This window comes from Pristiophorus japonicus, chromosome 10 (assembly GCF_044704955.1).
Source record: "Pristiophorus japonicus isolate sPriJap1 chromosome 10, sPriJap1.hap1, whole genome shotgun sequence".
In the NCBI taxonomy this organism is placed as follows: Eukaryota; Metazoa; Chordata; class Chondrichthyes; family Pristiophoridae; genus Pristiophorus; species Pristiophorus japonicus.
Genome location: NC_091986.1, coordinates 46,816,913 through 46,840,814, shown reverse-complemented (window position 1 = coordinate 46,840,814; position 23,902 = coordinate 46,816,913). Strand labels below are relative to the sequence as shown.

At 45.0% G+C, this 23,902-nt stretch overlaps 1 protein-coding gene across 2 annotated transcripts in view; it reads right to left on the bottom strand.

The window, feature by feature from the left end:
* LOC139274727 (Golgi pH regulator) overlaps positions 1 to 23,902 on the bottom strand; it is a 122,219-nt gene that overhangs the window by 50,678 nt on the left and 47,639 nt on the right. For both annotated transcript variants that reach the window (XM_070891411.1, XM_070891412.1), the window contains one exon: positions 21,508 to 21,588. In XM_070891411.1, coding sequence (XP_070747512.1) covers positions 21,508 to 21,588 — 81 coding nt within the window. The remainder of the gene's footprint in view (positions 1 to 21,507; positions 21,589 to 23,902) is intronic.

Sequence of the window (23,902 nt, the reverse complement as noted above, 5' to 3'; positions counted from 1 at the left end):
TTGTGTTCAGTTTTAGTCTCCTAATCTGAGGAAGGACGTTCTTGCTATTGAGGAAGTGCAGCGAAGGTTCACCAGACTGATTCCCAGGATGGCAGGACTGACATATGAGGAGAGACTAGATCGACTGGGCCTTTATTCACTGGCGTTTAGAAGAATGAGAGGGGATCTCATAGAAACATATAAAATTCTGACGGGACTGGACAGGTTAGCTGCAGGAAGAATGTTGCCGATGTTGGGGAAGTCCAGAACCAGGGGACATAGTTTAAGGATAAGGGGTAAGCCATTTAGGACTGAGATGAGGAGAAAGCTCTTCACTCAGAGAGTTGTTAACCTGTGGAATTTCCTACCGCAGAGAGTTGTTGATGCCAGTTCATTGGATATATTCAAGAGGGAGTTGAATATGGCCTTTACGGCTAAAGGGATCAAGGGGTATGGCGAAAAAGCAGGAAAGGGGTACTGAGGGGAATGACCAGCCATATTGAATGGTGGTGCAGGCTCGAAGGGTCGAATGGCTTACTCCTGCACCGATTTTCTATGTTTCTACAGATATCCCCGACCCAGCGATCCACCGCCCCCCCCACCCACACCCGCCCCCCCCACGATCTCCATGACTCATTCAAAGTAATGACGAGGTCTTTTCTTTTTGTTTGGCAGAGCGCCGAGGTCAGCGAGGAGGGGAGGTGCGGCCAGCCCGAGGAAGCGGCCTGCTGTCTCAACCCTGGAGGGGAGAAGCGGCCTGCCCAGGTCGCAGCCCACCGGCCCGACCCCGGCTAGGGCGCGGGAGGCAGGTCGATGGGATTCAGTGCAATCTGTGTGCTGAGCTGGGATCGGGTTAAGAGCATGCCCGCCCAGCGTAAGCAGAGCTATGGCGGCTCTGTGGTTGCAGGAGTTCCTGGCATCGAGGCGAAAGATAGCGTCCAAGCTTGGCAATGCGAAAAACTTGCCGGGGGGGGGGGTTTATACATTTAAAAAAAAATTACTTTTATCAAGATTTTATTTATAATTTAATTCAAAATATAATTATTAGTAAGACAGGTTGAACTTCTTTCCGCCCCTTCCCCCCCCCCCCCACCCCCACCACTTGAATACCTAGTGTCAAAGCCACTTAGGCAATCTGTGCCTTCAGAACTGGACCCGAGGAAGGACTCTCCAGCTTCAGGCCAGCAGAGAATATTGGTGAGTACGAAAAAAATGTATCTGCGCATGTACCATCCGGGAATGGTGCCGGATGAGAAAATCCTCGATAAGAGAGGTTCAATCTGTATTTGGTTTCACAATTGTTTTGCACCAGTTACACTGCCCTGAATGGGTCTTGTGACTGACAGACTCAGACTGCACCTACGTTGGATGGTTTACCAGGCTTGATGAGTAGATAGCTTAATTGTCTACTCATGTGAAAAGCGTATTTCTATGCCTAATTCTTGCTCAGTTTCACCCACTAGAATGATCTTGTCAGGGCCCATTCTCACTCCAGAGGGATTTTGAACTTTATTTATTCATTGAATCATAGAATTGTACAACATAGGAAGAGGCCATTTGACCCCTCATGCCTGTGCCGGCTCTTTTAAAGAGCTATCCAATTTCGTCTGTCCCACACCTCACCCTTTTCCCCATAACCCGGCATTAGTCCTCTTCAAGTAAATGTCCAATTGCCTTTTGAAAGTTCCTATGGAATGTGATTCCACCAGCCCTTCAGGCAGCGGGTTCCAGATCATAATAACCCTCTGTGTGAAGACACTTCTCCTCATTTCCCCTTTAGTTCTTTTGTCAATTATTTGTCATCTATAATCACTGGTTACTGACCCACTTGCCAGAGGAATCAGTTTCTCCATCAAAACCCGTCATGATTTTGAACACTTCTATTAAATCTCCCCTTAACCTTTTCTGCTGTAAGGAGAACTACCCCAGCTTCTCCAATCTCTCCAAGCCCCTGATATCATCCTGGCAAACCTCCTCTGTACCCTGCTTCTTGCACAACTATGGGGCATAGATTAAACAACAGCAGCAGCTTGCATTTGTTAGCACCTTTAACAGGGGAAAACGTTCCAAGGCATTTCATGGGAGTGTTATCAGACAAAAAACTATAGTGAGTCAAAGAAGGAGATAATAGGAGGGGTGACTAAAAGCTCGATTTAAGAAGCAGGTTATTGGGTTGGTCTTAAAAGAGAGAGAGGCGGAGAAGTTTAGGGACGGAATTCCAGAGCTTAGGGCCCAGGAACGATGACTCGGGGATGCATAATAGGCCAGAATTGGAGAAGCGCAGAAATCTCGGAGGGGTGTAGGGTTGGAGGAGGTTACAGGGATAGGGAGGGGCGAGGCCATGGAGGGATTGAACACGAGGATGAGAATTTTAAATTTGAGGCGCTGACAGACTGGGAGCTAAATTAGGTCACCGGGCACAGTGGTGATGGGCAAACGGGACTTGGTGCAAGTTAGGACACGGGCAGCAGTGTTTAGAATGTTTATGGAGTGTTATCTGGAGAAAAATGAAGAGGAAAACTAGAAGAGTGTTTTTCATAGTTATTAGTACATGGAATGCTTTACCAGAAATGGATAGTGAGATAGACATTAGAAGATCATTTAAAAGGAAACTGGACAACTTTGAAAACAAATAGAAAGACTTGCATTTCTGCAGTGCCTTTCACGACCACCGGACATCCCAAAGCGCTTTACACCCAATGAAGTAATTTTTGAAGTGTAGTCGATGTTGTAAGGTAGGAAACGTGGCAGCCAATTTACACACAGCAAGATCCCACAATCAGCAACGTAATAATGACGATGCTCTGCTTTTTAGTGATGTTGATTAAAATGTACGAGGATGGAGACAGACGAGGGAACTGAGAATCCCGAGCTGCAGTGTGGCAGTATAACGCAGTGATCCTCGAACTTAAGCTAGGATTCTGCAAAAGCTAAAGACAGCTGTAGGAAATAGAACATTTATTCAAATCTCTTTTTCACATTAAAGAAAAATCCCTATCACTTCAATTTGCATGCTGCTTTCACCAAATGCATATAACATAGAGACTGTAGGCACATGGAAAGTACTGAGGAGTTTACCAGAAACAATATACAGCAATAAAAACGAGCAGATTAACTCAACGGGTAATGTGCTCCAACCTTCTGGATGAGAGTGGGAGATAAGGGAGATGAAATAGAAGGCGGTAAGACATTTCAAAACTAGGGGCCATCAATATAAGATATAAGATAAGATAGTACAGGGTACCAGTAAATCCAATAAAAAATTCAGAACCTTCTTTACCCATAGAGTGGTGAGAATGTTGATCATGCTACCACATGGTTGAGATGAATAGCATTTAAGGGGAAGCTTAATAAGCACATGATGGAAAAAGGAATAGAAGGATATGCCGATAAGAGTTAGATGAGATGGGGTGGAGCATAAACACCAGCATAGACTGGTTGGGCCGTACAGCCTGTTTTTGTGGTGTAATTTCTATGTAATTTTGAACATTTACAGCACAGGAAGCCATTCGGCCCATCATCCTGGTCCTAGCTCTTTGCTCAAGCAATTAAAATTAATTGTACAGCCCTGCTTTGTCTTCATCAACACGACCTTCCTCTCCTTTAAATATTTAATCCCTTTTCCTCATAAAAAATGCAATTGTCTCTGCTTCAACCAGTCTGAGTGCTAGAGCTTCCCATTCTCCAACACATTCCTCTCCACACCTCCTCTCTCAATGATGCAAGGATCCACACCGAGCACGTAAAAAAAAAGTGCTACAGGGTACGGTAGCATAGTGGTTATGTTACTGGACTAGTAATCCAGAGCCCTGGAGTAATGATCCACAGCAGCTGGAGAATTTAGATTCAAGTAAATAAATCTGAAATATAACAAAAAGAGCTGTCATCAATAATGGTGTCATTAAAAACCCCTCTGGTTCACTAAAGTCCTTTAGGTAAGGATATCTGCTGTCCTTACCTGGTCTGGCCTATGTGTGACTCCAGACCCACAGCAATGTGGTTGACTCTTAACTGCCCGCTGAAATGGCCGAGCAAGTCACTCAGTTGTATTCAAGGTGGTGGCTCACCATCACCTTCTCGAGGGCAATTAGGGATGGGCAATAAATGCTGGCCTTGCCAGTGACGCACACATCCCCTGAATGAATAAAAACAAATCTGAGTGAAAATGTTAAATTGATGATCAGTCATTAAAGAGTCCCCGACTAAACAAGTCATCTTTCCTTATTCTTCAAAACATCATAATTTAAAAAAATCTAATAAATCTACTCTCCTCTAGTGGTAAAACTTAAAAGTATTTGACATGTGAAGCAAACTTTTAAATTGTTCCTTCACTGCAGAAGGCATTTGACAAGGTGCCACATAAAAGGTTACGGGGTTGGGGGTAATATATTAGCATGGGTAGAGGACTGGCTAACTAACAGAAAATAGAAAGTCGAGATAAATGGTTCATTCTCTGGTTGGAAACCAGTAAATAGTGGGGTGCCGCAGGGATCGGTGCTGGGACCCCAACTATTTACAATCTATATTAACGACTTGGAAGAAGGGACTGAGTGCAACATAGCCATGTTTGCTGACGATACAAAGATGGGAGGAAAAGCAATGAGTGAGGAGGACACAAAAAATCTGCAAAAGGACATAGACAGGCTAAGTGAATGGGCAAAAATTTGGCAGATGGAGTATAATGTTGGAAAGTGTGAGGTCATGCACTTTGGCAGAAAAAAATCAAAGACCAAGTTATTATTTAAATGGAGAAAGATTGCAAAGTGCTGCAGTTCAGCGGGACCTGGGGGTACTTGTTCATGAAACACAAAAGGATAGTATGCAGGTACAGCAAGTGATCAGGAAGGCCAATGGAATCTTGGACTTTATTGCAAAGTGGATGGAGTATAAAAGCAGGGAAGTCTTGCTGCAGCTGTACAGGGTATTGGTGAGGCCACACCTGAATACTGCGTGCAATTTTGGTTTCCATATTTACGAAAGGATATACTTGGTTTGGAGGCAGTTCAGAGAAGGTTCACTAGGTTGATTCCGGAGATAAGGGGGTTGGCTTATGAGAAAATGTTGAGTAGGTTGGGCCTCTACTCATAGGAATTCAGAAGAATGAGAGGTGATCTTATCGAACGTATAAGATTATGAGGGGGCTTGACAAGTTGGATGCAGAGAGTATGTTTCCACTGATGAGAGATGTTATGTCTTGAATAAAGAGTAGACGAGATACTGCAAGCTCAAAGTAAGGTGTGACCGTAGTCCTTTATTACAGATCTCAGAGTGCCTCCCCAGCCTGTGAGGCCTCCTTATATACAGGTGCTCCCAAGGGATTGTGGGATCCCTTGGGATTCCAGGGGATTAGCCCGCTGGTGGTTAGACATGGTATTTACAGGTTTACATACATAACAACACTCGCCCCCCCCCCCCCCCCCCGCCAAAGTCAATAGTGTAGCTATTTACAATGTGAGTCGATCTGGGGCCTTCCTTTCCCTGGTTGATCGTCTCGGTGCAAGTGCTGGTTTTGGTGTTGTTTGTTGGGTCCTCGCTGGGCTGCAGCGCACTGGCCTTGCTGGGCTGCTGCGGGTGATGGGTTCTTCTTCATGGTCAACCGCTGGGTCGGTTGCCACGTGTGTGTGTGTTGGAGGGTCGAAAAAGGTTGGGTCTATTGTGGGTTGTTCTGGATAGTCCGTAAATCTGAGTTTGGTTTGGTCCAAGTGTTTCCATCAGGTGAGTCCATTTGAGAGTTTGACTACAAACACTCTACTCCCCTCTTTGGCCAAAACAGTGCCAGGAAGCCACTTGGGACCTTGTCCATAGTTCAACACAAATACAGGATCATTTATCTCAATTTCGCATGACACATTTGCGCGATCATGATATCTATTCTGTTGAAGCCGCCTGCTCTTTACCTGTTCATGTAGATTAGGATGGACTAACGAGAGCCTTGTCTTAAGTGTCCTTTTCATGAACAGTTCAGTGGGAGGGACCTCAGTGAGCGAGTGGGGTCTTGTGCGGTAACTGAGCAGGACTCGGGATAAGCAAATCTGCAGTGAGCCTTCAGTTACCCTTTTCAAGCTCTGCTTAATTGTTTGAACTGCTCGTTCTGCCTGACCGTTGGATATTGGTTTAAACGGGGCAGATGTGACATGTTTGATCCCATTGCGGGTCATGAACTCCTTGAACTCGGCACGGCCCATTGTCACTTACAAGGACATCGGGCAGGCCGTGCGTGGCAAACATAGCCCGCAGGCTTTCAATGGTGGCAGTGGATATGCTTGCCGACATTATCACACATTCAATCCATTTGGAGTACGCATCTACAACCACTAAGAAAATTTTTCGCAAGAATGGGCCTGCACAGTCGACATGGACCCTGGACCACGGCTTGGAGGGCCAGGTCCATAAACTCCCTGGGTGCATTGCTTAACTGTGAACATGTATTACATTTGTGCATGCAGGACTCTAAGTCTGCATCGATACCAGGCCACCACGTGTGGGATCTGGCTATCGCTTTCATCATTACCATGCCTGGGTGGGTGCTGTGGAGATCACTAATGAAAGTATCCCTGCCTTTTTTTGGCACAACCACCCGATTACCCCATAGGAGGCAGTCTGCCTGTATAGACATTTCATCTCTGCGCCGCTGGTACGACTTTATTTCTTCCTGCATCTCTAACGGGACACTAGACCAACTCCCGTGGAGCACAGTTTTTTTTACTAAGGACAGTAAGGGGTCCTGGCTCATCCAGGTTCTAATCTGCCAGGCGATAACAGGTGATTGCTCACTCTCGAATGCTTCCATTACCATGACTAAATCTGCGGGCTGTGCCATCTCCACCCCTGTGGTGGGCAATGGCTGCCTGCTGAGAGCATTGGTACAGTTTTCTGTGTGTGGCCTGTGGCAAATGGATAGTTATATGCAGACAACGTGAGCGCCCATCTCTGGATGCGGGCCGATGCATTCGTATTTATCCCTTTGCTTTCAGAAAAGAGGGATATAAGTGGCTTATGGTCAGTTTCCAATTCAAATTTGAGCCCGAACAGATATTGATGCATTTTCTTTACCCTGTAAATACACGCTAACGCTTCTTTCTCGATCATACTGTAGGCCCCCTCGGCCTTAGACAGACTTCCGGATGCATAAGCAACCGGTTGCAAATTCCCAAATTCATTTGCTTGTTGCAATACACATCCGACCCCATACGACGACGCATCACATGCTAATACCAAACGCTTACATGGATCGTACAACACAAGCAATTTGTTTGAACATAACAGCTTCTTAGCTTTCTCAAAGGCATTTCCTTGGCTTTTACCCCATACCCATTCATCTCCTTTACGCAGTCAAGAGTGTAGGGGTTCTAACAATGTGCTAAGACCCGGTAAGAAGTTACCAAAATAGTTCAGGAGTCCTACAAATGACCGCAGCTCTGTCACGTTCTGTGGTCTCGGTGCGTTCTTGATTGCCTCCGTCTTCGAATCGGTGGGCCTGATGCTGTCCGCCGTGATTCTTCTCCCCAGGAACTCAACTTCAGGCACCAGAAAAACACACTTCGAGCGTTTTAGTTCGAGCCCCATACGATTAAGCCGACTAAGAACGTCCCCCAGGTTCTGCAGGTGCCCGATGGTGTCCCGACCTGTAACCAAGATGTCGTCCTGGAAGACCATGGTGCGCGGGACCAAATTCAGCAAGCTTTCCATGTTCCTCTGGAATATTGCCGCGGCTGATCGAATCCCAAACGGGCAACTGTTGTCAATGAAGAGACCTTTGTGCGTGTTGATGCAGGTGAGGCCTTTCGATGATTGCTCCAGCTCCTGTGTCATGTAGGCCGAGGTCAAGTCCAGCTTCGTGAATGTTTTCCCTCCCGCCAGCATTGCAAATAGATCGTCTGCCTTTGGTAGTGGGTATTGATCCTGCAGTGAGAAACGATTGATAGTTACTTCATAATCACCACAGATTCTGACGGTGCCATCTCCCTTGAGGGCTGGAATAATCGGACTGGAACACTCATTGAATTCGATCGGCGAAATGATGCCCTCTCGTTGCAGCCTGTCCAGCTCAATCTCCACCCTCTCATAATGTAAGGTACCGCTCTCGCCTTGTGATGGATGGGTCGCGCACCCGGAATCAAATGGATCTGCACTTTTGTTCTTTGGAACTTCTCGATGCCTGGTTCGAACAGCGAGGGGAACTTGTTTAGGACCTGGGCATGAGGTGTCATCGACGGACAAAAGCGCTCGGACATCGTCCCAGTTCCAGCGTATCTTTCCCAGCCAGTTCCTGCCGAACATCGTGGGGCCATCGCCCCGTACCACCCAGAGTGGTAACTCGTGCATCGCTCCATCGTAGGAGACCTTTACGGTAGCACTGCCGATTACGGGAATCAGTTCCTTTGTATACGTTCTCAGTTTAGTACAAATGGGAGTCAGGACTGGCCTTGAGGCCTTGCTGCACCACAATTTATCGAAAGTCTTTTTGCTCATTATGGACTGGCTTGCGCCCATGTCCAGCTCCATGGCTACCGTGAGTCCATTTAATTCAACCGTTAGCATTATCGGGGGACACTTTGTGGTAAATGTGTGCACCCCATATACCTCTGCCTCCTCGGTCTGAGGCTCTGGTTCGTCGTGATCTACCATGGATCTGTCCTCCTCTGCAATATGCAGGTTTGCAGGATTAGCATTGTTTGCAGCTCGTCTGCACGTGTTGGCGGTGTCCCATTGTTCCACAGCCCTTGCAAACGTATCCTTTGAAGCGGTATGAATGGAAACGATGATCACCCCCGCAGCGCCAACAAGGTGTCTTGTATTCACCACCCTTGATGGTGGACTCTGAGTTATCTGCAGGCATGCAAGTCCTGCCCTGTACATTTCGATTCGAAAACAACGTTACTTTGTTCACAGTACTTGCAGTGGCACTCGTGTGCTGAGAAATTTGTTTGGTATTGTCACTGGTGGCGATAAACGCCTGGGCTATCGCTATGGCTTTACTTAAGGTTGGGGTCGCTACAGTCAAGAGTTTGCGAAGTATTACTTCATGGCCAATGCCAAGTACAAAGAAGTCCCTGAGAATGTGCTCCAAGTGCCTTTTAAATTCGCAATGTCCTGCAAGGCGCCTTAGCTCGGCGACATAGCTCGCCACTTCCTGGCCTTCAGACCTCTTGCAAGTGTAGAACCGATACCTCGCCATCAGAACGCTTTCCTTCGGGTTTAGATGCTCCCGGACCAGTGTGCACAACTCATCGTACGACTTGTCTGTGGGTTTCGCTGGAGCGAGCAGATTTTTCATGAGGCCATACTTTGGTGCCCCGCAAACGGTGAGGAGGATCACCCTTCGTTTGGCAGCGTTTGCTTCTCCTTCCAGCTCGTTGGCCACGAAGTATTGGTCGAGTCGCTCCACGAAGGTTTCCCAATCATCTCCCTCCGAAAATTTCTCCAGGATGCCCACGGTTCTCTGCATTTTTGCGGTGGGGTTCGTCATTTGTATCTCGTCGCCAGATGTTATGTCTTGAATAAAGAGTGAGACTAGATACTGCAAGCTCAAAGTAAGGTGTGACCGTAGCCCTTTATTACAGATCTCAAAGAGTGCCTCTCCAGCCTGTAAGGCCTCCTTATATACAGATGCTCCCAAGGGATTGTGGGATCCCTTGGGACTTCAGGGGAAAGGCCCTCTGATGGTTAGACATGGTATTTACAGGTTTACATTCATAACAGGAGAGACTAGAACTAGAGGGCATGATCTTAGAATAAGGGGCCGCCCATTTAAAACTGAGATGAGGAGAAATTTCTTCTCTCAGAGGGTTCTAAATCTGTGGAATTCGCTGCCTCAGAAACCTATGGAATCTGAGATATTGAATAATTTAAAGACAGAACTAGACAATTTCTTAAACGATAAGGGGATAAGGGGTTATGGGGAGTGGGCAGGGACGTGAAGCTGAATCCAAGATCAGATCAACCATGATCTTACTGAATGGCAGAGCATGCTCGAGGGGCCGTATGGCCTAATCCTGCTCCTATTTCTTATGTTCTAAACAAAAATCGCTCAATATTTGACTGATTAGCAGTGAAGTAAAAAGTGACATTTTAAAACGAGCTGTAACAGTACATAGCATAACGAACATACAAAACTGAGGGGCAGGAAAAGACCAGTGGATCCAGCAAACCTGCCCACACCTTATAAGGGCCGGAGCATCGTGACCCTGCACAGCTCCACATTCTTGGAGAAAGCTGCCATGTCACAGCTGTTGTACCTGTGCCCAGATTTTGTCTGGGATTATTTGGGTGCTTGAGGACCAGGGTATACAGAACAGGCTGTTCCAGGGATTCAGCGACTCTCGACACTCCCAAAAACATGACAATGATGCCTCTTTAAACGCCATGCTGGGTCATGTTCACGAGAACTTTATTTTGGCACAAACAAGTCCTTTGAAGGTGATTTTATAGCATTTGGCAAAATGTTTCCTTTTGTTTGGCACGATGACAGAACAAAAACAGGCGACTTGCCTCCCTTTTTGAACACTTTTCAATGAAGACAAGCCGAGCGCAATGTCAGCCATGGCTCAGGGGTAGCACTCTCGCCTGAGTCAGAAGGTTGTGGGTTCAAGCCGTGAGCACATAATCTAGGCAAACACTCCGGAGGTGCCATTTTTTGGATGAGATGTTATATCAAGGCCACCATCTGCCCTCTCAAATGGACGTAAAAAAATCCCATGGCACTATTTTGAAGAAGAGCAGGGGAACTGTCCGTGTGATGGCTGATGTGCAACGGTCACCACACGTTAAAAAAATCCACACACAGGCATCTTGCACCCTTCAATTGGAGTTTAGGACTGGAATATCGGGTCTTTCATTGAAACATCTGTGAAGTCATCCTCGTTCAAGGGATCACCAATGATGATGTATCCCTCAACCAATGTCACTAAAAAACAGATTATCTGGTCATTATCACATTGCTATTTGTGGGAGTTTGCTGTGCACAAATGTGCTGCTGTGTTTCCTACATTACAACAGTGACTACACTTCAAAAGTACTTCATTGGCTGTAAAGCGCTTTGGCATGTCCTGAAGTCGTGAAGGTGCGACAGAAATGCAAGTCTTATTTTTTTTTTAAACGGACTAGATGGTCCAAGGATCCAATTCACAGTATGTGCTGAGTTAATTAATCTTGGTTGGGGCAACTATTGGGAAAATCAGCTTGTATCCCTGTCACCTGTCCTATTGGAAGGTCCCCATGTGTGGAAGTTGTGTAAGGGCAGGAGAAGATTTTCCCTCAAAGTTGAAAGGTCTGTCGACACTCACTTTCGAGCCTCACTTAAGCATGGACACTTGGATAAAGTGCTCAAGGCCAACCCACAACAATGAAATTGTACAGAATTGATATACATCAACGACCTGTACTTGCGTATTCAGGGCATAATTTCAAAGTTTGCAATGGTACATAACTCGGAAATGTAGTAAAATAAGAGGGAAAGCAGGAGGACATACAGACTGATGAAATGGGAAGACACATAGCAGATAAAATTTAATGTAGAGAAGTGTAAAGTAATACATTTTGGTAGGAAGAATGAGAAGAGGCAATATAAATTAAATGGTGCAATTTTAAAGGGGGTGCTGAACAGAGAGACTTGGGTGTGCATGTACAGAAATATTTGAAGGTGGCAAGACAAGTTGAGAAGGCTGTTAAAAAGGCATACCCCTTGGCTTTATAGAGTCACAGAGTACAAAAGCAAGGATATATGCCAAACATTTATATAACACTAGGCTTCAGTTGGAGTCGTGTGTCCAATTCTGGGCACTGCACTTTGGGAAGATTGTCAAGGCCTTAGAGAAGGTGCAAAGATTTACTGGAAAAGTACCAGGATGAGAGACTTCAGTTACGTGGAAAGACTTGGGAAGATGAGTCTGTTCTCCTTAGAACAGAGAAGTTATGGGGAGATTTGGTGAAGGTGTTTAAAATCATGAGGGATCTTATCAGAGTAAATAAGGATAAACTGTTTCCACTGACAGAAGGGTCGGTAACCAGATGACACTTGGTAATTAGCAAAAGAACCAACGGTGATATGACGGAAAAAAAAAATTTATGCAGTGAGTTGTGATCTGCAATGCACTACCTGAAAAGGCGGTGGAAGTTGATTCAATAGTAACTTTTGAAAGGGAATTGGATAAATACTTGAAAACCAAAAAAGTGCAGGGCTACGGGGAAAAGACAGGGAGAGTGGGACTAATTGGATGGCTCTTTCAAAGTGCTGGCACAGACATGATGGGCCGAATGGCCTCCTGCTGTGCTGTATCATTCTCTGAATCATGGTAGAAGGAAGGAAACTGGCAAAGAAAGACGAGGCTTTTTAAATCCTGTATCACCCACGGCTCACGAGTTTAAGTCCTACCTCTCTCCACAGATATTACCTGACCTGCCGAGTGCTTCCAACACTTTGTTTTATTTCAAGTCGCAGCACTGTTGCACTAAGTCCAGCTGCCAGATTTGTTTGCGTCTCAGCAAAGCTCGCACTGCTGAGCGAGTCATAATCGGGAGTGATGACTTTTGCTAGCCAAGGGTATTAAGGGATATGGAGCCAAGGCGGGTGGATGGAGTTGAGGTACAGATCAGCCATGATCTCATTGAATGACAGAACAACTCGAGGGGCTGAATGGCCTCCTCCTGTTCCTATCTGCCAGCCAGATTTTTAAGCAGACCGAGTTCCGTTAACAGTACTATGTGGATTATTCAGTGTGTGAGAAGTGGAGTTGGGTTTGGGGGAGGAAGGAAGTGGGAAATTGCTGTGGCGTATCATGAAAATAGTTTAAAAGGAACAGAAGTATTTTGGAATTTCCCCTGTCTATTCGACTATCTGATTAACCAATGATACTTGAAGTATAATATGACTTGGTTGAGTTTAAAATCCTCATTTCAAATTATTTGATTTTTTTTGGCATTAAGTTCCCACATGGTTGAGATATTTACAGGAACTTGCATTTATATAGAACTTTTCATGACCTCAGGACGTCCCAAATGATTCACTGCCATGAAATACTTTTGAAGTGTAGTCACTGTTGTAATGTAGAAAATGTGGCAGACAATTTGCGCACAGCAAGCTCCCACAAATAGCAATGTGGTAATAACCAGATAATCTGTTTTAGTGATGTTGATTGAAGGATAATTATTGGCCAGGACACGGGAGAATTCCTTTGTTCTTCCTTGAAAATTTCTTTCCAATGGAGTCTTACGTCCACCTGAGAGGGCAGATGGAGCCTCTGTTTAACATCTTACCTGAAAGACAGCACCTCCGACAGCGTACTGCTTCCGCAGTACTGACCCTCCGACAGTGCAGCGCTTCTTCAGGACTGCCCCTCCGACAGTGCAGCGCTTCTTCAGTACTGACCCACCGACAGTGCAGCTCTCCCTCAGTACTGCCCCTCCGACAGCGCAGCACTCCTTCAGTACTGACCTTCTGACAGTGCAGCGCTTCTTCAGTACTGCCCCTCCGACAGTACAGCATTTCCTCAGTACTGACTCACCGACAGTGCAGCTCTCCCTCAGTACTGACCCTCCGACAGTGCGGCACTCCCTCAATACTGACCCTCCGACAGTGCGGCACTCCCTCAGCACTACACGTCGAGTATCAGCTGGATTTAGTGTTCAAGTCCCTGGAGTCGGTCTTGAACCCACAACTTCCTGACTCAGAGGAGAGAGTGCTAACCACTGAGCCACGGCTGGCACCTACGTTGCTCAATTCAAATTAATGAGTAATTCAATTTTCTTTTAAATTGCAAGAGAAAAATGAATCGGTCGACTGCAATGAATGTAGATGTTTAAAAGATCCACTGGTGTCAGAAATTCCTACTTTTAAATACATTGGATCAGTGTCCAAATTCAATCAACTGATAGTCAGCTACCAACTTTTCATCATTAGTTCAGATGGTCCTGTTCTCACCTGGTTTTTGAAGCATTTGAACACTGACCTTTCAATAACATCTTCAGCTATTCAAATCCATTATTCCCCTCACCTCCCAAGGCAGGAACGTTCCACTGGCTAGTTAGCCAGAAGCAAATTAGCGTTAGCTGTGGTGAGCTAAAAAAAGAAAGCAGCCCGCTTTTATCCCTTCAGTGCTATCTGTAAAAGGAATACTGCAAGGCAATTTCCTACAAAAGGCAGTATCCTTGTAAAGAGGTAAAACCAATGTTCCCTCTAATTATTTTTGGATGCACGGCCTCTATAACGGGCTGCACGGTGCATTCAGATTTTCGCACATGCATGGTTATTTCCATTGAAAAGTCCATGAGTGGCCTGCGCGTGACCTCCACAAGAAATAGGAGCAGGAGTAGGCCATTTGATCCCTTGAGCCTGCTCCATCTTTAATAAGATCATGGCTGATCTGATCATGGACTCTGTTCCACTTCCCTGCCTGCTCCCCATAATCCTTTATTCCCTTATCACTCAAAAATCTCTCTAACTCCGCCTTAAATATATTCAATGACCCAGCCTCCACAGCTCTCTGGGGCAGAGAATTCCACAGATTTACAACCCTCAGAGAAAAAATTCCTCCTCATCTCAGTTTTAAATGGGCGGCCTCTTATTCTGAGACTATACCCCTAGTTTTAGTTTTCCCTATGAGTGGAAATATACTCTCTGCATCCAACTTGTCGAGCCCTCTCATTATCTTATATATTTCGAAAAGATCACCTCCCATTCTTCTGAACTCCAATTGAGTATAGTCCCAACCTACTCAACCTATTTTCATAAGTCAGGCCCCTCATCTCCGGAATCAACCGAGTGAACCTTCTCTGAACAACCTACAATGCAAGTATATCCTTCCTTAAATACGGAGACCAAAACTGCGCGCAGTAGTCCAGGTGTGGCCTCACAAATACCCTGTACAGTTGGAGCAGACTTCTCTGCTTTTACTCTATCCCCCTTGCAATAAAGGCCAACATTCCATTTGCCTTCCTGATTACTTGCTGTACCTGCATACTCACTTTTTGTGTTTCATGCACAAGGATCCCCAGGTCCCTCTGTACTGAAGCACTTTGCAATTTTTCTCCATTTAAATTAAAATTTACTTTCCTATTTTTTTCTGTCAAAGTGGATAACCTCACATTTTCCTACATTATACTTCATCTGCCAAATTTTTGCCCACTTACTTAGCCTGTCTATATCTCTTTGCAGATGTAAACCACTTGCAACAGTCATTAATATAGATTGTAAATACTTGAGGCCCGAGCACCGATCCCTGCAGCATCCCACTAGTTACTGTTTGCCAACTGGAAAATGACCCGTTTGTCCCGACTCTCTGTTTTCTGTTAGTTAGCCAATCCTCAATCCATGCTAATATATTATCCCCAACCTCGTGAACTTTTAACTTGTGCAGTAACCTTTTATGTGGCACCTTATCGAATGCCTTTAGGAAATCCAAATACACCATATCCATAAGTTCCCCCTTATCCACCCTGCTCATTACATCCTCAAAGAACTCCAGCAAATTTGTTAAACATGATTTCCCTTTCCTAAAACCATGCTGACTGACTCTGCTTGATTGAATTATGCTTTTCCAAATGTCCTGCTACTGCTTCCTTAATAATGGACTGCAGCATTTTCCCAATGACAGATGTTAGGCTAACCGGTCTATAGTTTACTGCTTTCTGTCTGCCTCCTTTAGGAGTGTTACATTTGCAGTTTTCCAATCTGCTGGGACCTCCCCAGAATCCAGGGAATTTTGGTAGATTACAACCAATGCATCCACTATCTCTGCAGCCACTTATTTTAGGACCCTACGATGCAAGCTATCAGGTCCAAGGGACTTGTCCGCCTTTAGTTCCATTATTTTACTACTTCTTTAGTGGTAGTGATTGTATTAAGTTCCTCCCTCCCTATAACCCCTTGATTATCCCCTATTGGGATGCTTTTAGTGTCTTCTACTGTAAAGACCAATACAAAATATTTGTTCAAAATCTCTGCCATTTCCCTGTTCCCCATTATTAATTCCCCAGTCTCATCCTCTAGGGGACCAACATTTACTTTAGCCACCCTTTTCCTTTTTATGTACTTGTAGAAACTCTTACTATCTGTTTTTATATTTTGTGCTAGTTTACTTTCATAATCTATCTTCCCTCTTTATTATTTTTTTAGTTGTTCTTTGCTGGCTTTTAAAAGTTTCTCAATTCTCTGGCCTCCCACTAGTCTTGGTCACATTGTATGCCCTTGTTCTCAATTTGATACCTGCCCTTATTTCCTTAGTTAGCCACAGATGGTTATCCCTTCTCTTACAGCTTTTCCTTCTCTTTGGGATATATTTTTGTTTCGAGTTGTGAAATATCTCCTTAAATGTCTGCCACTGCTCATCAAGTGTCCCACTCTTTAATCTAATTTCCCAGTCCATTTTAGCCAACTCTGCCCTCATACTTATTTAAGCTTAGGACACTGGTTAGAGATCCAACTTTCTCACCCTCCAACTGAATTTGAAATTCAACCATGTTATAGTCACTCATTCCTAGCGGATCCTTTACTACGAGATCGTTTATTAATCCTGTCTCATTACACAGTTTCAGATCTAAGATAGCCTGCTCCCTGGTCGGTTCTGCACCATACTGTTCAAGGAAACTATCCCGGATACACTCTATGAAGTCCAGACTGCTGCTTTATGGGAAGACTCGGTAAAACTCCCTCTTCCATATTAAATATTAGATATATTTATTAAAAAAGAATGCATTTTACCATCATTATTTCTTTTAAAAATTGAAAATTTATTTGGAGAGACTAGCGATACTGAGATTGTTCTCCTTACAGCAGAGAAGGTTAAGGGGAGATTTAATAGATAATGTTCAAAATCATGAAGGGTTTTCAATATGAGTAAACAGGGAGAATCAGTTTCCACTGGCGGGAGGGTCGGTAACCAGAGGACACAGAGTAAAGATATTTGGCAAAGGAAACAGAGGGGAGATGAGAAATATTTTTACACAGCGGATTGTTGTGATCAGGAATGTGCTGCCTGAAAGGGCGATGGAAGCAGATTCAATAGTAACTTTCAAAAGGGAATTGGGTAAATACTTGAAAAGGAAACATTTTCAGGACTTTGGAGAAAGAGCAGTGGGATTGGGACTAATTGGGTAGCTCTATCAAAGAGCCGGCACGGGTACGATGGGCTGAATCGTCGGCGCAGATATAATGTTAAGTACTGCAGGGAATCGAATACGGCCAGGGTGATCTCCTGGACTAGTTTCGAACGCCTGGATGGGTCGGAGAGGAATTTTCCCAGATTTTTTTTCCCTAAATTGGCCTGGTTTTTTAATCTGTTTTTTGCCTCTCCCAGGAGATCACATGGCTCTGGTTGGGGTGGAGTGTAGAATGTTTCAGTGTAAGGGATTTCGCAGTTGTGTGGCGCAGACTGGTTGGGCTAGGCGCTCTTTACCTTTCCGCCATTGTTCATTGGTTTATATGTAACCATCAGGGCTGCTGACCGTGGGCCGTGCGGCTCTTTGTCAGCCGGCGCGGACACGATGGGCCGAAATTACCTCCTTCTGCACTGTAAATTTCTGGCAATATTTGTGGCCTAGTTTCCACTTTTTAGTCAAAATGGGCACGAAAGGTCCGTTTTGGGCCACAGATGGGCCTTGGATGAGCGATGTGAAGTGGAAAGTCTAGCCCTATGTTTCTTCTGTGCTGTATGATTTTATGATCAGTCACCTATTGAGTTATTCCATCAGTCGATTGGATTTGTTTTAATTGGGGCATTCTGTGGTGGTGAGAGGCACAATTTAAATGCATGATCTTGTTTTCTTGATATAAATGTAAATTTGTTCTTTCTTAACTAATCAGTATGTGGTACAGTACTAAAAATGCATCTACATACTTTATATTTTCTCACTTGTAAAAGGCAAAATGTGAAATATTCTGCAAATCACACTCTGAAAAGCCACAATGCTTTATGAATTATGTAATTATGAAACTGAAAATTTCAGTTTGTAGCAAACCTTGCCGTAAAACATTGCTACACTAATTCTTCCCATTGTTAGTCATTTCCAATCTTCACTTGAATTTCAAAGTTTATTTTTCACTCTGATTCCAGGGTGTTTAAGGATTCTGCAATGTTAGTCTGATAGGAATCGTTACTGTAGCTGGATGCTACAGTAACAGGTTATTTGTGCAACTAAGCTACGTGAAACAGTAATGTAGGTCACAGTCCTACGTTACAAGGTAAGCACCTTAAAACCGCAAAGATCGGAGAACCAGCACTTCCTTTGAAGCTTTAAATTGCACGATAAAAAGGTGAAAAACTTTTAGACTTTAGTTGCAATGCAGCAAAACCACATCCCGTCAAAATTTGTGTACTATCCTACAGCAGTATTACGCACATTATTGAGAATATCAGTAGAGAAATGAGCAATGAAACCATCTATTACAGAAAGCGGTCACCAATGCCTTTGTGACCCATGTGCACAAGAAGTCCCAGAAAGAGAATGGCACAAAGGTTTATAGATAATTTAGAAAACAAACAGAAAATGCCCACAGGCACGACATTTTCGAAGAAGCGCAGGGGAGTTCTCCCCAGTGCCCTTGCCAATATTTATCCTTCAATCAACAGATTATCTGACCATTATCACATTGCTGTGCGCAAATTGGGTGCTGCGTTTCCTACATTATGACAGTGCCTGCACCCATTTGCCTTCCCAATGACCATGTGAGGTTTCTTATGACATTTGGCTTTGGGACGTCCCGCAGTCATGAAAGGCGCTGCACAAATGCGAGCCATTCGTTCTATTCATCGACTTTATACTAAGTATGTTCGGTGCCATGGGTTAGTACACGCATCAGCTTGGGACTGACAGTTTCATACAGTACTGCAATGGCTTTGCGTCAAGTCAGTAAAACTGGCTGTTGTTCACACTATTAAAAACTCGTTTCCCTCTGGAGTGAGATTGTCCGATGAAAATGCAGTTATGAAAATTATGATTAGAATTAGCAGCTTGGCTTACGCTCCCTTGAACTTAAGACAGTTGAGGGGTGATCTAATTGAGGCGTTTAAAATGATAAAAGGATTCGATAGGGAAGGTACAGAGAAACTATTTGCTCTGGTGGGAGAATTCCGAACAAAAGGGCACAATCTTAAAATCAGGAAGCAGTTTTTCCACACAAAGGGTAGTGAAAATCTGGAACTCTTCCCCAAATATTGAAATCAAATCTGAGATTGACATTTTTATCAGGTAATGGTATCAAGGGATATCAAAGATGGATAAATGGGGTTGAGGTACAGATCAGCCATGTTCTAAATGAATAGCGGCACAGGCTCCTGTGAGCTGTACCTTGAGTAGTTGCTGCTAATAGCTCGATAGCTCCACTGACAGGAGGTTAGTAGTATAGCAGCCACCTTAAAATTCACAAACACTAAACATGGTGAAAGTAAACGCCAATGAAAATTAAGGTGGAATTGCCAGTATCTGTAAAGTAAATCACAACTAGATACAAAATTAGTGTAGGTACAATGTCTGAAATTTGGAATCCTTGGGACCGAGTCCGTGACGGTTTTTTTTTTCGGATTTCAGACAAGAAAATCAATATAGGTGCAACATCCCGAATCCGGAACTCCGAAAAACGCAATTGTCGAAAACCGGACATTTTGTGCATAGCTCATGGAGTCGTCCGGAATCCGGAATTATTATCCAAAAAACGGACATTTTGTGCATCCCAGGGAGTTGTCGGTAATTATTGTCCGAAAACCGGATATTTTTGAGGTGGCCAAGATGGCGATATCGGGCAACGAGGGACGAGGAAATCGGTAAAAAGCCGCGGGTGATGGGAATCGGTGGGCGGCGAGGAGCTGAGGATTGGCGGGAATCAGCGAGGAGGAGCAGTGTGAATCAGCGAGGAGCAGAGGATCGGCATGAATCGGCGAGGTCTGAAATCCGGCAAAACCCCAAAACCGGCATGGACTTGCTCCCGAGGATTCTGTATTTCGGACGTTGAACCTGTAGTCTAAAATCCGGATCCTCGGGACCGAATCAGTGTGGATTTTGGGTTTTGCCGGATTTCGGATCTCGCCGATTCACGTCGCTTCTCTGCTCGCTGCCTGCCTATTCCTGCTGCCCGCAGCTCCCTGGCCAGCGCTTTTTACCTGTTTCCTCATCCCTTGCGTGCCCGATATCGCCATCTTGGCAGCCTCAAAAATGTCTGGTTTTCGGATGACTCCATCTGCGATGCGCAAAATGTCTGGTTTTCGGACAATTCCGGTTTTCGGATTCGGGACTTTGCACCTGTACCTTTAATGGATCGATCATTGAAGGCACTTTGACCAACATAAACAACAGCAAGGTTCTCGCATGGAATAGACCTACCAAATGTGCTTAAAGATTTGCATTTTTATAGCGCCTTTCATGACCTCAGGACATCCCAAAGCGCTTTACAGCCAATGAAGTATTTTTGAAGTGTAGGCACTGTTGTAATAGTCAATATAGTCAATTTTGGATACTTCTGTCACAATGCCATATGTGATTACCTCCTTTTTAGGGAAGGTAATTTCTGTACAATAGCGTTGATTGAGTAAAATACAAATTGAACTGAAGTTATTTGAAATACCAATTTGTCTGCTCATGGGAAGTTGCAGGATATTGATTTCTTGCAAGGCACTGTAGCCCAATAGAAATAGCTGACGAGCCCCAGATGTGGCTACGGCGACACCATTTTAGTCACATGCACTAATTTTAGTCGAAAAAGCCTTACACGCAATACAGGTAAATGTGCTTCACACGTGTACATTTACTTAAACATCTCCCACTATTCAGTAACCAAGGGAGTAAAGCATTTGCAACAATCAAAAAACACTAGCACACTCTGCTTTTTGTCTTACCATTTTACTAACAAATGCACAAAAAGGTTTAAAGTTCTCATGCACCATGTGAATATAAGTATTGAGATTAAATGACTCAACGATGGTGTCTATTACTCATTGTTTATTTACTAATCAGAAATGCAATTAGCCACATCCGGCTCTGTTGCTGGTATCCTAACTCGCTCCAAGTCCCATTCACCCATCACCTGCTGTGCTCACTGATCTACACTGGCCCCTGGTCCAGCAACGCCTCGATTTTAAAGTTCTAATGCTTGTGTTCAAATTCCTCCATGGCCTCGCCCCTCCCTATCTCTGTAACTTCCTCCAGCCCCACAACTTTCTGAGATATATGCGCTCCTACTATTCTGGCCTCTTTCACATTCCCGATTTTAATCACTCCACCATTGCCGGCCGTGCCTTCTGTTGTTTAGGCCCCAAGCTCTGGAATTCCCTCCCTAAACCGCTCCGCCTGTTTCTCCTCCTTTAAGACGCTCCTTAAAACCTACCTCTTTGACCAAGTTCCTATCTTAATATCTCATATGGCTTGGTGTCTTGACAATGCTCCTGTGAAGCGCCTTGGGATGTTTTACTACATTAAAAGGTGGTGTATAAATGTAAGTTGTTGTTGCTGTTGTTCAAAGGCATGCATTTTTCAAACAGAGTCTAGGCCCTTCTCCAGAAGTTCTGCCATAAAGAAAAGCTGTTGTTGTCTGATAGTTCCTACCTCTTCTTCTTGCTGATGATCATGTCCATGGTTTGCAGCAATCGTCTCTCCAGAGCAAGGATGTCACTGTCGGTCACATTCCTTGGAAGGGGAAAACAAAAAGTGCAAAAGGCACATTACAAAGTCAGATAAAAGTCAAAGTGGATTCTAATTAGTGCCTGTCAACATGCTTCATCAGATACAGTACAAGAACCCATGGTTGCAGAAAATAGGTCAAAATATTTACAGGTTTAAGATGCAAGTTTTGAAATTACACAGGTGAGTAAGATCCTTGTGAGTTTTGGTCTGTTGCTTTTGTGCGGCCACAGCTGTTCAAATTGTTAGACGCTCATGAGAGATCGACTAGCTCCCGTGTCCAGTTCCATGTTGATGGGTATCCTGTTGAGTAGGACCCTCATCATTATTGGAGGCGTCTTGTTGTAAGAACAGTGGACATTGATCGTGTTGACCCGCTATACCTCGGTGTTCCGGGCACTGTCCCCATCGTCTTCTGGTCCGCTTTCCGACCCTTCCGATTCGTATACCAGCCGAGCTGCTGTTTTTCTGCACATGCAAGCCAGATGCCCTGTAAAGTTGCAGTTTCTGCAAACAGCATGTTGAAATCGACACCCCCTTGTTGAGTGCCGTCCCCCACATCTCCAGCACAGACCGCTTCCATTGTTTCCGAAGGATGAGCTGCATCTGGCTGATCTCTCTTGAGCTTCTCTCAGTCTGTAGTTGATTGCTCGCATTGTGGGTTGATGAGGTGTGAACGGCCGTTCATGTGGCCCTTGATGGCTTCTGGCGCCACTGCCTGCTGTTGAAGGCCTGCTCTCCTGCCTTTGTCTGTGTGTGGGGGTAGCGGCTTGTTTCACGCTGTGAACCCTCTGTTCCGATGTTTCGTTAGTTGTCGTACCCGCAGTATAGATCAAACTTGTTTCTTCTTCTCCTGCCAAGACTGTCTGTGCGACCAATGCTGCTGCCTCCACGGTCAAGTACTTGGTCTCTATAAGCTTTCGGAATGTGCCTGTGTGGCCTATTCCTTCAATAAAAAAGTCTCTCAGTACTCTCTCCTTAGTTCATCGGAGAACTCACATAAACTAGCCAGCCTCCGAAGTTCCGCCACAAAGTCGGATATGCTCTGGCCCACACAGCGTCTGTAGTTGTAGAACCTGTGTCTGGCCATGTATAGGCTTGCTCGCTGGCTTCAGGTGGTCTCTCATCAGTGTGCTCAACTCCTCAAACGACTTGCTTGCTGGTTTCTCGGGTGCCAGCAGGTCCTTCATTAAGGCGTATAGTTTCGAGCCACAGCTGGTCAAGAGATGGGTTCTTCTCTTGTCTGCCTTATCGTCGCCCAACCAGTCTTTGGTTACAAAGCTTTGCTGGAGCCTTTCGATAAAGTACTCGCAATTGTCTCCAGCATTGTATTTCTCATCTGATCCGTTGGTAGACATTCTGTGGATTCTGTGATCCCACTGTAAAGTCCTGACTCTGCAGTACAGACTTACACGAGGCACATGCTCAAGTCAAGGTCACTCTGGACCTGCACCTTTATTTCACAGCTCTCGAGTGCCACACTTGCCTGAGACCTGCCTTTATATACCTGTGTGGAACAGGTATGCAGTGTCTCCTGCAAGTGCACCCCTGGTGGTAAAGTATGCTTGTGGTTACAGGTCATATCTAGTTACAGTCATGTATAGCATGGTAAGATACAGTTATATACAGTAGTGTGAGATACATGACAATGACGAGGGTTATTAAGTTAAATGGAGAAAATAACGAGGGATATTACCCATTCAAGATTATCAGTTGCAACCACACGCCTACCTTCGTACTATAAGTGAGACTTCCAAAGGGCTTTCAGCTCCTTTAAATTAGTTGAAGCAATTATTTCATTATTTGTTCTTGGAATGTGGGCGACACTGGCAAGGCCACATTAGTTGCCCATCCCTAGTCGCCCTGAGGTGGTGGCCTTTTTCCTTGAACCCCTCATGGTACTCCCACAATGGTGTTAGATCGGGAATTCCAGGGTATTCACCCAGTGATGATGCAGGGACGGCCGATATATGTCCAAGTCGGGATGCTACGTGACTTGGGGGAGGCCGAACCTGGACGTGGTGGTGTTCCCACAACATTGCTACTCTGGTCCCTCCAGGTGGCAGAGGTCGCAGGGAAGAGAGATGCTGTCACAGTGGTGAGCTGCTGCAGTGCATCCCATAGATCGCACATGTGGCAACCACATGGCAGGGGATGGAGTAGATAAAGTGTTCAGCGGCAGAAGCATAATTCAAGCTTCATCCTGGATGGTGTCGGGTTTCTCGAGTCTTGTTGCTGCTGTTCGAGCTTCCTCTGTCCTGCACACCATCCCTTCCCTTCCCCATGGTTTGATTTTCTTCACAGGGTGGAGGTACGATGG